The following is a 15,497-nucleotide window of genomic DNA, read 5'->3' as shown; positions in this document are numbered from 1 at the left end:
TTCCAGTCTGCGTTACAGTCAGGCTAAAACTGCTCACTCCAACCATAAAAGGCACACTCGTGAAATCATTCACATGAGGAAGGTTTTAAGCAGATGTGCGCTACTTTGTGCTTGTTAACTCCATCTCAGCCTCACCTAATGCCTTCCTTGAGTTAATCAAGTTAATAGAAAAAATCTGTTTTGAACTTATAAAACTGTCTTACTTAATGCTGCTGGCTGTAAGATATATCTACTTATAGAAAATAAGTGATTATCTTACATTACCATCATTAGAAAGCAGGTTTGGGAGAATATTGAGTTACTGGTCTGCTGAGTTTTCCTTTTCTCCACAGAAACATGGTGGGTGGAAATAGAGATTAACTGCAATTAGCATTGACTGACCTTGCCCCCGACTGGACACCAGTCATCTCTTAACAAGGCCCCTTACAAAAGAATGCCGGCATCCAATTCTCTCAATTATGCAAATTAGGTTGAAATCAAAGTAGTTGGAGGGGGTGAAAATTTTCAAATGAAAAGTTGGGGAGCCCCTGAACGAGACTGTGGTGCTTTTAGGTTAGAGACTCTGCTCCGTCTGCTCATACAAGCTAAGATCATCCACACTGTGAAGTGAACACAAAGAAAGGAGTTTCAACAAATTGGGAGATTAGGGGCCAGTTATCAAAGTAGATTTATTGTGCCTTGTTCAAGCGAAGGATGAAAATACCCTGTGGGCATGGAGAAAGGGTCATGGGACTCCCAAAAGGATTACCTTGAACTGGAGTCATGAGACTTGGGCGAACAAAGACCTTGCTCACATGCTCATCATATTAACTGGCCCTCATAAAGTGAAGAAGTTTCATGTCCTGTGGGATTCAATGAGAGCACTTGACTGGGAGTGCAGCACCAGGGGAAAGCTCAGCTAGCGGAGCAGCAGACTGTAGACTTCCCTTCAGCTCCGAAGCCTCAATCTACAGCGGCACTAGACATAGGACTTTGAGGCTCCACCAAAGGATTCTGCGTAAGTGTATTCTGCAACTGCAACTCTTTTTAAACTCTTTCACTGATGAATCACTTGTGTATCATCTAATGGAAAAACATGTGGTTTTACTTGTTGACCCTGGAAAGTGAATTTGGATGAGGTAAATGTGAGCAGGCAGCACAGCAGGAGCTGGTTGCTTAATGATGCATGATCACACTGGGATGGAAAATTTCCAAAGCAAGACAGAGTAAGAGAGAAAAAAAGAAAACTTAGCAAAATACAATGGGATGGAAATGTTTTTGTATAAACATACAGGTTAAAGAAGAAGGTAAAAAACGGTAATGCAAAAAACTCTATTAGCTAATTAAAGTGTTATAGAAAAACTCAAGCAAATTATGTTTTCGATCAAAATAAAATAGAAAAAATGTTCAATAAGTCTGCTATGAAAATGAGTTGTTGAAGTAGAATAATATATATATATATATATATATATATATATATATATATATATATATATACATATATATATATATATATAGATGCCTATATATATATATATATATATATATATATATATATATATATATATATATATATATATAAAACCAAAGTTGATATGTATGTACAAAGAACTTTTTGCATTTAAACTAAATTTTTTATACTTAATGATCTGTGTTTTCATCATTACTACTTTCTTTATATAGTTTTGTGGACCACATTCTCCACAGTCTGAAAGCAATGCAGAGGTTTGCTCAAGTTTTGGTTAGTTTGTGGTTCTGGAGCAGCTCCACTGTCAGCTGCCAGGAGAGAACAGTAACTGCACTGTGTAAGGAGCACTTGTGACAGTCACAAGACATCAATAGAGTTTGTACATGGTCTCTAATTTACTCTGATAAGAGTTCAGCCGTAGGTAATGTTCAAAAAGTGATGTTTAAATATATTAACACTTTTAAAAACTTGAATTAGTTTAAATTTAGCTTCCCACCGATTTCTTGGAAAGCGTTGCTTCCAGTGATTGGGTTTTAATTGGGCTGCCACCGTTGACAAAGGCCCTCAGAGCTTTGTGCTCTGGGTGTTTTTGCTCGGCACTGGAAGAAGATCAGACAGCAGTCAGAGCAGGACTCGACTGCTGTCACTGTGGGGACACTGTACTTTTTGTGTGATGCTTTTCATTGGCTGCGTATCAGATTTGAACATAGTATATTAAGCTGCCAGCTATCACCCACTTCACTGTAAAAACCTCAGGAATAACAGAAAATACTTGGATTTCAGTTAAATATTTTCTTGTGTCATACCATGCATTTCTAGAATGCTATATATACTGCATTTGCTCTCATTCTTGTCTCTGGGAAAACACTTTCACTTCAATCTTAATTTCTCCTCTCGGTCATTTATGCTTTCTTTGTTGGATGCATAAAGTATTTATCTTTTAGCCAGGATTACTACAAAGAGGATTTTGATAGTGAAACTTTCAGATGTTGGTGAGACTTATCTCCCAGTGATGGTATGACAGCAACTAGTCCTAACAGTTTTGTCGCATTTTGTTTTAACAGGCACAGAGAGCTTGGATTGAGAGGACATTTCTTAAAAGAGAATGTGTTCACATATTTCCCAGCAAGGACCCAACCAGGTAATTATGGTCTTTAAATTTAACTTGAAATGATTAAATATCAAAGGAGAACAGTTCTTTAGCACGAGAGATAAAAAAAATTTTCTGGTAAATTGGATTCACATTCTTATTGATGTTTGTTTAAGCATAACATCCATATGTTTAGATGTACCTACATGCATATTTATAATATATTAAGAGCTGGAATGACAATCAAAACCAAAAGCAGAACAAATCAACATGGAGTAAAATTAAATTACACAGATAATGATTCCAATAGTGGTCACACTAAAAATAGGGTTATATTCTTGTAAACTGGGCCCATGTTGAGATAATTTGTACCTTATGACAGTGCTAATTATATAAATTAATATATTAATCAGAAACCATTTCTCCTTAATTATCTATCTATTTAATAAATATATGAGCCTTTATCAGATGTAACGCAGAATAGTTTTAGTCTTGTCAGACACATTAACTACACAGGATGTCCCAATGCTCATTGTTTGCAGAAATGAGCATGCTCATATGTAAAAAAAAGAAAAAAAAAGATGTGGAATACCTGTGATTCATTTTGAGAGGATATTTATAACCTGTATGATCTGTCTACTGTAGATGTGCCTGTGGTCAGCTGGTAACGCAGCATGTGGCCATCCCTCCTGGTGCCAGCTCATTAGAGGAAGCAGCCCCGCTGGTGCAGATTGACACCCCAAATGACAAATGGAGTGTGATAAAGCACACCAGGACCTATCCAACAGACTCCTATGGAATCATTGAGTTCCAGGGAGGAGGGTTCATCAACAAGGCCATGGTGAGGCTCAGCCACTGAAACTATGTCTGTGTAGCCTGTACAGAAATACAACAGCATTAGTGAATAGAAGAGACATGAGTTTTTCCAAATCTGATCTGCAGAACTGACTGTAGAACAAATTACAAAATGTTGATTAGAAACTTTTATTTTACAGTACATTCGGGTTTCATACGACACCAAGCCTGACAACCTCCTGCATTTAATGGTGAAAGACTGGCAGCTGGAGCTACCCACCTTGCTCATCTCTGTGCACGGAGGTCTCCAGAATTTTGACCTTCAGCCCAAACTCAAGCAAGTGTTTGGCAAAGGCCTGATCAAAGCAGCTGTCACGACAGGAGCTTGGATCTTCACTGGTGGAGTTAATACAGGTAGGATGCTTACTGTACAGGATAATGCTTTTAATGTTCACTTAGCAAATATCAGCTTGTGACATTAGAAGATTGCCTCTAATCTAAATTTTCATTGCATAATACATTTTCTGCAATATCCTGAGGGAGATTTGACCAAGCCATTGTCACAGGTTTAAGCTCTATAATTAAAGCTTTTGCTGGGAAAAGCAGCTCTAATGGCAATCTGTGTGGCTATTGTGTGTTGTTGCCACAGTATGCCCCACAATGCAGCCCTGCTATTACTCTGAAAGAGTTTTTATTCATATTGCACAAATTTTCTTATCAAATTTTAGGAGTGATCCGTCACGTTGGAGATGCCTTAAAGGACCATTCGTCCAAGTCACGAGGAAAGGTGTGTGCAATAGGAATTGCTCCATGGGGGATCTTGGAAAACAAAGAAGATATCATCGGAAAAGATGTAAGAACTGAATTTCTTTTTTGTTTTTATTATATACATATATACATATATATATATATATACTTTGGGAAAAAATCACTCTGGTCTTTTTTTTTTGCTTTCACAGGTAACTAGACCATATCAGTCCATGGCAAACCCACTTAGCAAGCTGGCAGTACTCAACAGCAGCCACTCCCACTTCATCCTCACCGACAACGGAACCTGTGGGAAATACGGTTCCGAGGTCAAACTCCGTCGACTGCTGGAGAAGCACATCTCCTTGCAGAAGATCAACACTCGTAAGTTAGACTTTACTCTGCAGATGCCATACATCACACTCCATCCTGTGTAGTGTGTGAGCATGAGCCAGAATCTTTTTGGACAAGTGGATGGAGAGCTCCTCTGTGGCCTGTGGGCTTCCCTTTGTCATCCTATGCCTGGAGCTTGAATAAGGCAGGGACAGCAAAGGGATGCTCAGCTGTCACCAATGACTTCACTCCTTCCTCTCTCTGGTGCATCAAACTTTGAACTCTGAATCTTCTCATTGCTCTTAAACATTTGCACCTATAAGATGACACTTGTCTTCCTGTATGTTTCAGGTTTGGGTCAGGGAGTTCCTCTGGTGTGCCTGATAGTGGAGGGGGGACCCAACGTTATTTCTATTGCCCTGGAGAGCTTGAGGGATGAGCCACCCATCCCAGTTGTGGTGTGTGACGGCAGTGGCCGCGCTTCTGACATCATATCATTTGCCCACAAGTTTTCAGAGGACGGAGGGTGAGCTCCTAAATGACTTACCCACTGCTATATTTTTAGCTTTTTTTTTCCTCTTATTTAATTTCTTAAATCTTTTCCTCCAGTCTGGTTAATGATGACGTCAGGGACCAACTTTTAGTTACTATTCAGAAGACATTCAATTATAGCAAAAGCCAATCCCAGCAGATCCTGCTGATGGTAATGGAATGCATGAAGAAAAGGGAACTGGTGAGTAAGGAGAGTGTTAATATCATCATGCTCCTCATATTTAAACCCATCTTCCATCTGTGATTAATATGTCCATTAATGAATAAAATAATCTTAAGTTTAAAGCATCTGGTCTCCACTGTCATTCATCTGTTCCACTCATCGGTGTGTATCTCCTTTAATGTGTTGAATAAACATAATCCCATCAATTTGCTTGTCACATCTCCTTTTGTGATCATGTCTGTAGGCCATCCATAACCCTTTTGTATGCATGTAAGCACACAGCTGTAAAATGACTCTGCAGTCTTTTTTTAAAGTCTTTACTTTCATGTAAACAATGCAGGTCAGCACTGAGTCTGCTAAGAGTCTGCACAGATTAATCCAGGGCTCAGAGGGTCATGTAAACTGTTTGCTAAAGATTTTAATCAGGAGCAAATTCCTCCATAAGTTATGTGATAAGTACTTCATAATACCAGCTCTTATAATCTCAGGACTCCACATTTCTGGATGGAAAAGATCATCGCACACTACAGCCTGCTTACCAGAGGCTCTTACTTCATGTATTCACAGAAAGCATGCAGTACGCAGATGGAGGAGATAGTCTATCTTCCTAATCCTCAGACACATCCCTCTTTCCACTCCCCTGGCTTTCAGTCTGCAGAGTACTATCAGTTCATTAGTGACTGTGCTCTGCATCTATCCCTGGTGTTTTAGGCTACATAATGCTTCCACAGACCCAGATAAGCAACTTATACAGCTTTTATAAAGATCATGCCTTATTCATACCATTAGGCTTTCACTGATACCCAGCAATGTGAAAGAACCACCAAGATGTTTGAGCTCTTAACACACAGTTAGTAGGCCATGTTTTTGCCTGCTCTTACATCAATGTGTCATGACTAGCCTACAGGTGAATCAGTGACACTGTCTAGTCCCCACATAATCCTTTCATCCTAAGTGCATTTCATATGAACAGCTGGCTTACACCCATGAAAACCCTGATTTATAAGGTTGAAGATGTTTTAACCATGGGATAGTTTTTTTAAGTCTTTATTTTCAAAATAACCAAACACACAGTTGTTAGCTTTTAAACTGATGTGGGATGCTCATTATTAACGCATCCTGAGGTCAGCCCTGTAGTCTTTGGTACTGGGCCACATATTCACACCCATCTAATCCCATCCACCATGCCTGCACATGTGACAGACTCGTCAGCATAATTTCATTTGATACGGTTGAGTCTATAACAAGGCAAATTCTATCACTCTATCCAATGAGTAAATGGCCTTTTGTGCTCGCAAGGTCAGCCACAGAGTGCTGAAGTGAGATGGTTCTGGTAAAAAACCTGTTGATGTTGAGGAGATACATTCCTTCCTCAAAAAATATATATTCATCCACCCATCCATTCCTTCATTTATTTATGTAGTCTGTTGGTAATCACTTAAGCACTTACGGTGTGTGACCACCTAACTTACCCACTCATATTTTTCTATTCTTCTTGCATGTAGATCACAGTGTTTCGAATGGGCTCTGAGGGGCAACAAGACATTGAAATGGCCATCCTTACTGCCTTGTTAAAAGGTATTTTCAAACAGCTCCCAAATCCCATCTTGAACTGAAAACAAGCTTAAAGTTTGAACACTTTGACTGACCTGGTAGGACTTCTTGGCATTCATTAGAATTCCTTAGTAATGAACGCAAATAACCCAGTTCTTTGAGAGCAGAATATTATAAGAAAACAGCCAAAGCTTTTGAAAACATATAAACTCAGAGCACAAGCAAAGCACAATTACTGATTAGTGAAGGCAATTTGGTAGCATTAAATAAGTTCCTAAAAAAAAATAAAATAAAAAGATTAACCTTCAGTGTTCACATGATCTGAATTAAGCAAAGAATGAAGGGTTTTGTTTGTAGAAATGGGGTAAATACGGTTTCGTTTCCAGAATTGCAAACACAAGAGAGTTGTTTGTCTTCATCAGATGCATCAAAAAAGATGAAAAATTACGACCAAAAAAAAAGAGAGAAAAATCCAAAGTTTACAATAAAGTCAAATATTGTGACAACCTTGTCAGAAAAGTCTATTCTATTCTACTATTCTACAGTCATTTAGCAGACGCTTTTATCCGAAGCGACTTACATTTGAGAGTAAGAACAACACAAGCAAAAATTCAAACAAGATGGGACACCATACAGTCTATAAAAGAAGTTTCAAAGAGATTCAGGCTGATCTGGAGCATTATGGGGGGTGGTTACAACTTTGACTGTGTTCTGTACTACAAACCAAATCAGGCTCTATGAACAAAGACCAGACAAGACACAACCACTGAAAGAAAAGCTAAAACAAAGGAAAAAAGTTTGTTTAAATAATGCACTATGGATGGAAAACATTTAGCCTTCTGGAAATACTGTACATAAGTTTCTTTGTTCTATACAAGCCTTCCAACAATAAAACATGGTCTAATAGTTTAGTACTGCAAACACTGGATGATTAAATCACAAGATTACTGGAACTATTTTAAGCTAAATGTGTGACGCAGTGTCAGAAAACTAGATTTGAGGCAAAAGTCTTGTTGGTAAGATAAGGACAATGACCTGATGAGAGCACAAATCTAAAATCACAAAAGAATGATTGAAAAGAAAATACATGAACTGTTTAAAACTGAGCAGCAATGCGTCTTGACTGAAGTTTGGTTTAAAACCTTTGGAGGAAAACTGCTGTTTGGACAAATGACTTTGTTAAGCTGAGAGACTTTGAGTGTGTGGCTATGAAGAAGGGGAGGAAACAACCAGCAATGAGGCGAAAGAAGCTTCCGTGGCCATAAAAATACTGAGAATGTTTTTGCCTCAACTACAGATTCACTGCTGCATATATCTCCTGATCTGACTCCCCCTCTGTCTTTTCAGGCACGAATGCTTCAGCACCAGACCAGCTCAGCTTGGCTCTGGCCTGGAACAGAGTGGATATTGCTCGCAATCACATCTTTGTTTATGGGCACAATTTACCAGTGAGTGGTCCTCACAAAATAAACAATCCATACCAATGTCACACAACTGCTAAACTGCACATGATGTCTGTTTTTAGGAGTAAAAGAAAGGAAAATGATTTGGGAAAACAGTTTCAAGCAGGGCTAATGAAAGCTCCATCTTAATTCAAAAATGTGTTTTTCTCATAATTAGATTCACTTGGAATGTGTGACTATATCTGTGCAGAATGACGCATCTGTCTAACATGACATAAGAGCTGTTGACAAATTCCCCTGTTGAAACAAGGAATTTACACAAATGTAATGCTTAAACTAAAAGCCCTCATTGCACACACACTGGGTGGACATTTCAGCTAAAGAGCAGTTAAAAGAAACTGTGATCGCAGTTTTCTTTGGAAAAACTATTTTAGATATAAATTTTAATAAAAGCAAACATACTGACATTATACAGTGCAATGACAGAACAACATAAACTGAGCTGCTTTTTTCAAACATAGTAGTAGTAAAGAAATAAAAGGGTAACATGGTTATGTTTCACTTCAGAGGAGTTACCGCTCATTTCTTCTTCTTTGATTCCTACCTGGTCAGCCTGCCGGAGCCATTGCCAATACTACAACAGTTTCAGCTCCAGCTCAGGAAAGACAAAGGAGTCCTGCCAGTGCTCCTCGCAACAAGGCCCGTGGCAAAAAGGGGAAGGGAAAGGGAAAGGCCAAACCTGAACCTCCAGAGGAAACAGATCCAAGAAAGCTGGAGCTGATTCGTTGGGTGAGAAGAGAGTTGACAAAAAAGCACTTGTAATAATTAAATAAGGACACACACACAGTAAATGTGCCTCGTATGTGCAATTTCCTCAGGTGAACTCGCTAGAGCAGGCCATGATGGATGCTCTAGTGCTGGACAGGGTGGACTTTGTCAAACTGCTGCTTGAAAATGGAGTCAACATTCACCACTTCCTCACCATTCCAAGGTTGGAGGAGCTATACAACACGGTGGGTCCTAGAAACAACTTAAAGAGACAAACAGAGCATTCTGATGGACAGCTCTATCATAAGAGGACAAAAATGAAAAATGTGGTAAAAAGCTGACCCGTATTACTAATTTCTCTTTTCTCAGAAACTTGGTCCTGCGAATACACTGCATGTTGTGGTTAGAGATGTCAAAAAGGTAAAAATCTTTTCCAAACTTTCACACATGTAGCATATGTTATATATCACATAAATTTACACAAACTATAAAATGAGTGTGGTCATTCTGCAGGGGAACCTTCCTCCAGATTATCAAATCACTTTGATTGACATTGGTCTTGTGCTGGAATACCTTATGGGTGGAGCTTACAGGAGCAATTACACAAGGAAAGCATTCCGCAATCTGTACAATAATTTGTATGGATTAAAAAGGGTATGAATGTATGAAAGAAAATTCAAACATTATTTGTTAATTATTTTAAGGAAGGCATATTATGAAGGACAATGTTCTGTTCCCTTCTTGCAGCCAAAAGCTTTGAAACTCCTGGGAATGGAAGTAAGGTTACTCTTTACAAGACAATACTGTTAATAAACGGCATCAATCAAGCCACAGCAACAGAATCCCCATAAAAACCCTTTTCTTTTCATCAGGATGATGAACCAAGGCCAAAAGGCAAGAAAAAGGCAAAAAAGAAGAAAGAGGAAGAGGTGGAAATTGATGTGGATGACCCTGAGGTTTGTCGGTTCAAGTATCCCTTCCATGAGCTGATGCTGTGGGCAGTGCTGCTGAAGCGCCAGAAGATGGCGCTGTTCCTTTGGCAGAGAGGAGAGGAGGCTATGGCAAAGGCGTTAGTTGCTTGTAAACTGTATAAGGCCATGGCCCATGAATGCTCAGAGAGTGAGCTGGTGGATGACATCTCCCAAGACCTGGAGAACAACTCCAAGTCAGTGCCACAGCCTAACACAGTCATCTAAAACATAACTCAAATTTTAGTCCCATTACATGTGTTTGTGTGTATTACTTTACAGTTTTGATACATATACTTAATTTTCTTGTTTATAGAAATAGTTTTTATTGTTGTGTCCCTTTCATAGGGAATTTGGTCAGCTGGCCTATGAGCTGTTGGACCAGTCCTATAAGCATGACGAACAGGTGGCCATGAAACTTTTAACATATGAGCTGGTTAACTGGAGTAACTCCACCTGTCTGAAGCTGGCTGTAGCTGCAAAGCAACGTGACTTTATTGCTCACACCTGCAGCCAGATGTTGCTCACAGACATGTGGATGGGCTGCTTAAGGATTGGAAAAAACCCAGGCCTCAAGGTACACATTAAAATAATGTTTTTAATTATATCACAGAAACAAATAGTTCCTGACTGGAAAATAAAATCTCAATGTCATATTTTATGTATGATATCTTGTCTAGGTTATTCTGGGAATCATCTTTCCTCCTCTGATTCTACTGTTGGACTTCCGTATTGGAGATGATACTTCCTACCAAGCACCGGGAAAGAAAGAAGAAAGAAAAGACAAGGATGATGACACAAAATCCAGCAAGGTCCTGGTTCATTGGTCTCCTTCAGAGCTGCAGATTTACTTCCTCTCACATGCTGTAAATGTCAGAATAAAAAGTCACAAGCTGAAACGTTGCTGTGTTATTTCAGGATCCTAACACTGATGCAACTTCCAGAAAAGGTGATGAGGAGGATGGCAGCTCCAACATCCGTAAAATCCCCATCGGCAAAAGGTTTTTTGAGTTTTATGATGCACCCTTCACCAAGTTCTGGTTCAACACTGTAAGTTCCCTTCAAGTACTAAAGAATCTGGGAAAAAAAAGTTTATATTATATAGACTTTGTTTCTTGATCACTGACTAAAATTGTGTTATGACTTTGTTCTTCTAACAGATCTCTTATCTAAGCTATCTGATGTTGTATAATTACATTATCCTGGTAAAAATGGAGCGGTGGCCATCTATACAAGAGTGGACTGTCATAGCATACATCCTCACTCTCGGCTCTGAAAAAGTCAGACAGGTAAAAAAAATAAATAATAATGTATGGTCTCATTGAGAGTCAGATCATCAAATATTAAGACTTGCAAATGACCCTGAAACCCTGGTTTCTAGATTCTGATGTCAGAGCCAGGGAAGCTGAAACAGAAGATAAGTGTGTGGATGGAGGAGTACTGGAACATCACAGATCTGTTTGCCATATCCACCTTCCTTCTGGGGCTAATGCTGCGACTGCAACCTGAACCATACATGGGCTATGGCAGAGTCATCTACTGTATAGACATTATCTTCTGGTACATTCGCGTATTGGACATCTTTGGTGTAAATAAATACCTTGGACCTTACGTCATGATGATTGGGAAGATGGTAATGGCAGCTGAATCATCAGAACGTTTCACTATGGACATTAAAAGTGGACACTGAGCTCAGATATCATGTTTGTTTTCCTTTCAGATGATTGATATGATGTACTTTGTGGTGATCATGCTGGTGGTGCTGATGAGTTTTGGGGTGGCTCGGCAAGCTATCCTTCACCCTGATGAGGAGCCCACGTGGCGCCTGGCCAGAAACATCTTCTACATGCCCTACTGGATGATCTATGGAGAGGTTTTTGCAGATTCGATAGACCGTAAGACTAGAATTCATAGTAAGATTTTGTTTCCTTATCCTGGGCAGATGATCGGTGTTTTAATTAAGTGCTACGTCTTTAATTCTGTGATTTTTACTTGCAGCATATTACTCTGTCACCCATCAATGCCTTGTCTCCCTCTGCTGGTACATTTGTAATAACTCTTTATGCTGTACATCATAATAATGTGCAAATGAGTAGAAGTAGAGCATATATCTCTTAATTTATGATCATCTGCCTTTAAGTTTTCTTTTTCTCAATGGGTTTCTTCTGTCAGGGTAAACTATGGCATTTAAAAAATCTAAAATTCCAATGTTATTAAAGTTTAAATGGCAGCTAAAATCTACATCAAACCAGCATTCAATGATTTGCAAATCATTTAAACTACATATTTAATTGGAGCTTGTACAACACATAGACAAAATATTGTTAAAATAAGGTTTAAAATATGTGTTAGTTCTGAATTTCACACCAGCCAAATATTTTTAGTATGTTGGGATGCGGGTAACATCTCTAATAAGCCTGAATGCCATGACAGAAATGCTTTTGGGCTTCAGACAGAACTGCATTTATGTAAATATAATACAACTATTGTGAAAACAGTTCTTTGATGCATCTATAAATGCAAGTTAAAATGCTATTATACACAAAAAATATAACTGCCCCTGTAAAACCTCTTGGAAAAACACATCTGGCATCCAAATGAACAACTACTGAAAAAAACTTAATAAAAAATGTTGTGAGTTATTTGAATGTAATATATGGCTTATATGATTTGCTTATCAGTACTTCCATTTGTATTTTATAAAGCTGCCTGTCCTTTTTTGTTAATGAGGTTTAAAATTCTTTCCGAAGTAGGATTTATCTTTTACTGAAAACTGAATGTTTGACTTCCCAGTCTCTTCCACAAATCAGTACCCACTTAAGTTTAATGAGATTGAGGACCACCGGTCTATTCTTTTATAAAAAGAAAAAAAAAAAGCTTCACCTTGACAGAAATACCTAAAAACAAACAAACAAAAAAAAAAAACAAAACAAACAAAAAAAAACTTTACTTTTATTATAATTAACACTTTCGCTGTGTTTCTTTGGACCTGCACTTTTCTGGGAATTTACAAGTCTATGCAATGGAAATCAACCGTAAGTAGTCTCTAAGCCAAGGATGACAGTCTAATTAAATTTCCGCTGTCTTTTTTTAAAAGAAACCTGTAGTTATAACTTCCTTTCCCCACAGCTCCATGTGGTGAACATTTATATGACGAGGATGGGAAGAAACTTCCTCCATGTATCCCTGGCGCCTGGCTCACACCTGCTATTATGGCCTGCTACCTTCTCGTAGCAAACATTCTTCTGGTCAACTTGCTCATTGCAGTATTCAAGTAAACAAATGTCTCAATGTCGACCTAATGATCCATTACTGTGCAAGAAAATCTGCCAACTCAGTCTGTAATCATTGGTTTTCATATTGTCTTCCACAGCAACACCTTCTTTGAAGTCAAGTCCATCTCCAACCAAGTGTGGAAGTTTCAAAGATATCAGCTGATCATGACTTTTCATGATCGTCCAATTCTGCCTCCTCCGCTCATCATCTTCAGCCACCTCTATATCCTCTTCAACAGGCTGTTTCGGCGCTGTGCGAAGAAGAAACAGGAGGGTGAACTGGATGAGAAGGACCGGGGCCTCAGTTAGTTTTTTTTTATTTATCCAAACATCTTAGAATTGTGAAGCAGCTTTAATGTCATGTTTAAATACTTGAATACACTGTAATATATGGTTAATTGTGTTTTAAACAGGGACTTGACTAACTTAAAGGGATGTAACATCATATATTGTTTTCCTCAGAGCTCAGGCTGAATCCAGAGGAGCTAAAAAATCTGTACGAGTTTGAAGAGCAATGTGTGGAGGAATATTTCCGTGAAAAAGAGGATGAGCAACAGTCTTCAAGTGATGAACGTATCAAGGTTACTTCAGAGAGGTAAATGGCTAACTCAGACTTAATTTAAATAGTTCAAAGAATTTTTCGTTTTCATAAACTGCAATTTTTTATGGTCTCTGCAGAGTTGAGAACATGTCAATGCGTCTGGAGGAGGTAAATGAGAGAGAGAACACCATGAAGGCGTCCCTGCAGACAGTGGACCTGCGTCTGGCCCAGCTAGAAGAAATCCACGGACGTATGGCTGTCGCTCTGGAAAAGCTTGCTGGGGTGGACAGACTGGAGCTGACCAGAACCTTTTCACGAAACTCATCGGTGTGTGATCCCTCCTCTCTCCTTCGCCAGGGCAGTATCAACAGTGCTGATGGTTACAGCCTTTACCGTTTCCACATGGACATGGAGGAGTTTGCATCCAAGCAGAAGGAAGCAGATGACAAGGGGGGCCTAGAGAGAGAACGGAGTTTGCACCAAGCATCCAGTACTTGCGCTCTCAACACCAAGGAAAGCGGTCAGACCTTAGAGGTTGGTGGTTTGGTGAGATCACGACCTGGTTCATGTGTGGACATACTTATATCTCCATGTGAACAAAAGCCCATCTCTGAAGCATCAAGTCAGGAGACCATGACCGATACAAAACAAGGCAGCACAATGATGTTAGATAGATTAATAGATAAAAACTGGCTAAAACCTTTGTCCCCTCCAAAAAGGACTAAATCTTTGAAACTCTATCCAGCTGAAGATCAACCCACATCTCCTCTGACGAAAAGAAGGGCCATGAGCACCATCACTGTCAACCCTCCTGATGAACCAGAGCAACTTGCTGAGCCCACTGTGAGCATCAAACTAACAGGAACTTCATCTTCTCCAAGGAGGGCAAAATCTCTGAGATATCTTCCTGCTGAAGGTCAAAGTCAGACATCTCCTATCACAAAGAAGAGGACTATGAGCAGCATCATCTACAAACCAGAAGAGGCAGGTGATGACGTGCCAACTAAAACTTCAAACCAGTGGCCGGAAAATGTGGAATATCAAATCCATACCACCGCTTTGGGTCATATGCCTAAAGTATCAGCAGTCAGAGCCCTTACCCAGCAGTTTCAAACTGCTACAGCACCTGCAGGGCATAAGATCCCAAGCCAGACTGATTTAACCCCTTCAGCAAGGAAAGGAACTCTATTAGAAACAGAACCAGAGGGAGCTGAGAAAAAGACGAAGGCCAAAAGATACCTCTCAGACACCACCGAGTATCTGACTGTAGCTGATGCAAGGAATCTGCGATCTCACAGGTCACAGAGTTGTAATGCCAGCGACAAGAAAGCAAAGCCCATTGTAGCCTTGAAGGAGCAGAGAGCCAGCAGTGAGAAAGACGTGGCTGAAGCCAGCAGGGCGTCAGCCGCTGGACCGGATGAGAAGGAGAAGATGATGGAGGCAGGGAAGAAAGACGGTGCTCAGGAACAGAAGTAGGAACAAAACAAGAGCATGAAGAAGTGAAAGAAAAAGAACAGAATGATGACAGCAAGACTGAAAAGCAAGCTAATCTTTTCATGTTAGTTTGAGACTGTCCTCACAAAACTAACAACAAACCGATAGTGATGGGTCAATTACACACACACATCAACATTTTCAATGTTAGCTGTTAATACATGTTTAGTGAAAACCAGCTCAAACTTAAAAAGATCCACTTTCTTTACTTTTGCTACTTTCCATTGGTGTAACATACAAGAGCTTACAGAGACAATCACGTCACAGCTTTCTCAAGTTTCTGTGTTTTCATGGTGGACATGTAACAGGGAAACTCATGAATTTCTACTGCTTCAGGAGAAAATAAGAAACACATGCATACACAACA

General features: G+C 39.4%; 1 protein-coding gene and 1 long non-coding RNA gene across 2 annotated transcripts; both read left to right on the top strand.

Annotated features, from left to right (window-relative positions):
- The first annotated feature begins 869 nt into the window (after positions 1 to 869).
- On the top strand, positions 870 to 3,194 carry LOC121647127. Its single transcript, XR_006011790.1, has 3 exons — positions 870 to 997; positions 2,512 to 2,588; positions 3,183 to 3,194. It is a non-coding gene; the product is annotated as an uncharacterized LOC121647127 (long non-coding RNA).
- An 81-nt stretch (positions 3,195 to 3,275) lies between these two features.
- Positions 3,276 to 15,413, top strand: LOC121647126 (transient receptor potential cation channel subfamily M member 1). Its single transcript, XM_041996295.1, has 23 exons — positions 3,276 to 3,378; positions 3,533 to 3,746; positions 4,061 to 4,185; positions 4,292 to 4,463; positions 4,764 to 4,938; positions 5,022 to 5,145; positions 6,633 to 6,705; positions 8,029 to 8,129; positions 8,963 to 9,097; positions 9,222 to 9,272; positions 9,366 to 9,506; positions 9,600 to 9,629; positions 9,725 to 10,017; positions 10,169 to 10,397; positions 10,501 to 10,632; positions 10,739 to 10,870; positions 10,981 to 11,109; positions 11,202 to 11,453; positions 11,541 to 11,715; positions 12,950 to 13,094; positions 13,194 to 13,399; positions 13,558 to 13,690; positions 13,774 to 15,413. The coding sequence occupies exons 1-23, from the start codon at positions 3,376 to 3,378 to the stop codon at positions 15,110 to 15,112; spliced, it is 4,509 nt and encodes a 1,502-aa protein (XP_041852229.1). The 5' UTR covers positions 3,276 to 3,375; the 3' UTR covers positions 15,113 to 15,413.
- The last annotated feature ends 84 nt before the right edge of the window (positions 15,414 to 15,497 follow it).

Source organism: Melanotaenia boesemani, chromosome 10 (genome assembly GCF_017639745.1).
Source record: "Melanotaenia boesemani isolate fMelBoe1 chromosome 10, fMelBoe1.pri, whole genome shotgun sequence".
Lineage (NCBI taxonomy): Eukaryota > Metazoa > Chordata > Actinopteri > Atheriniformes > Melanotaeniidae > Melanotaenia > Melanotaenia boesemani.
The sequence above is the reverse complement of the archived record's forward strand: the minus strand, read 5'-3'. Positions and strand labels throughout refer to the sequence as shown.

Bases quoted from the DNA above. Each gene is read 5' to 3' on its own strand.
- LOC121647126 (XM_041996295.1), top strand. The intron at 5,146-6,632 runs GTGAGTAAGGAG...TCTTGCATGTAG, and splicing joins GCATGAAGAAAAGGGAACTG to ATCACAGTGTTTCGAATGGG. The intron at 10,018-10,168 runs GTCAGTGCCACA...TCCCTTTCATAG, and splicing joins GACCTGGAGAACAACTCCAA to GGAATTTGGTCAGCTGGCCT.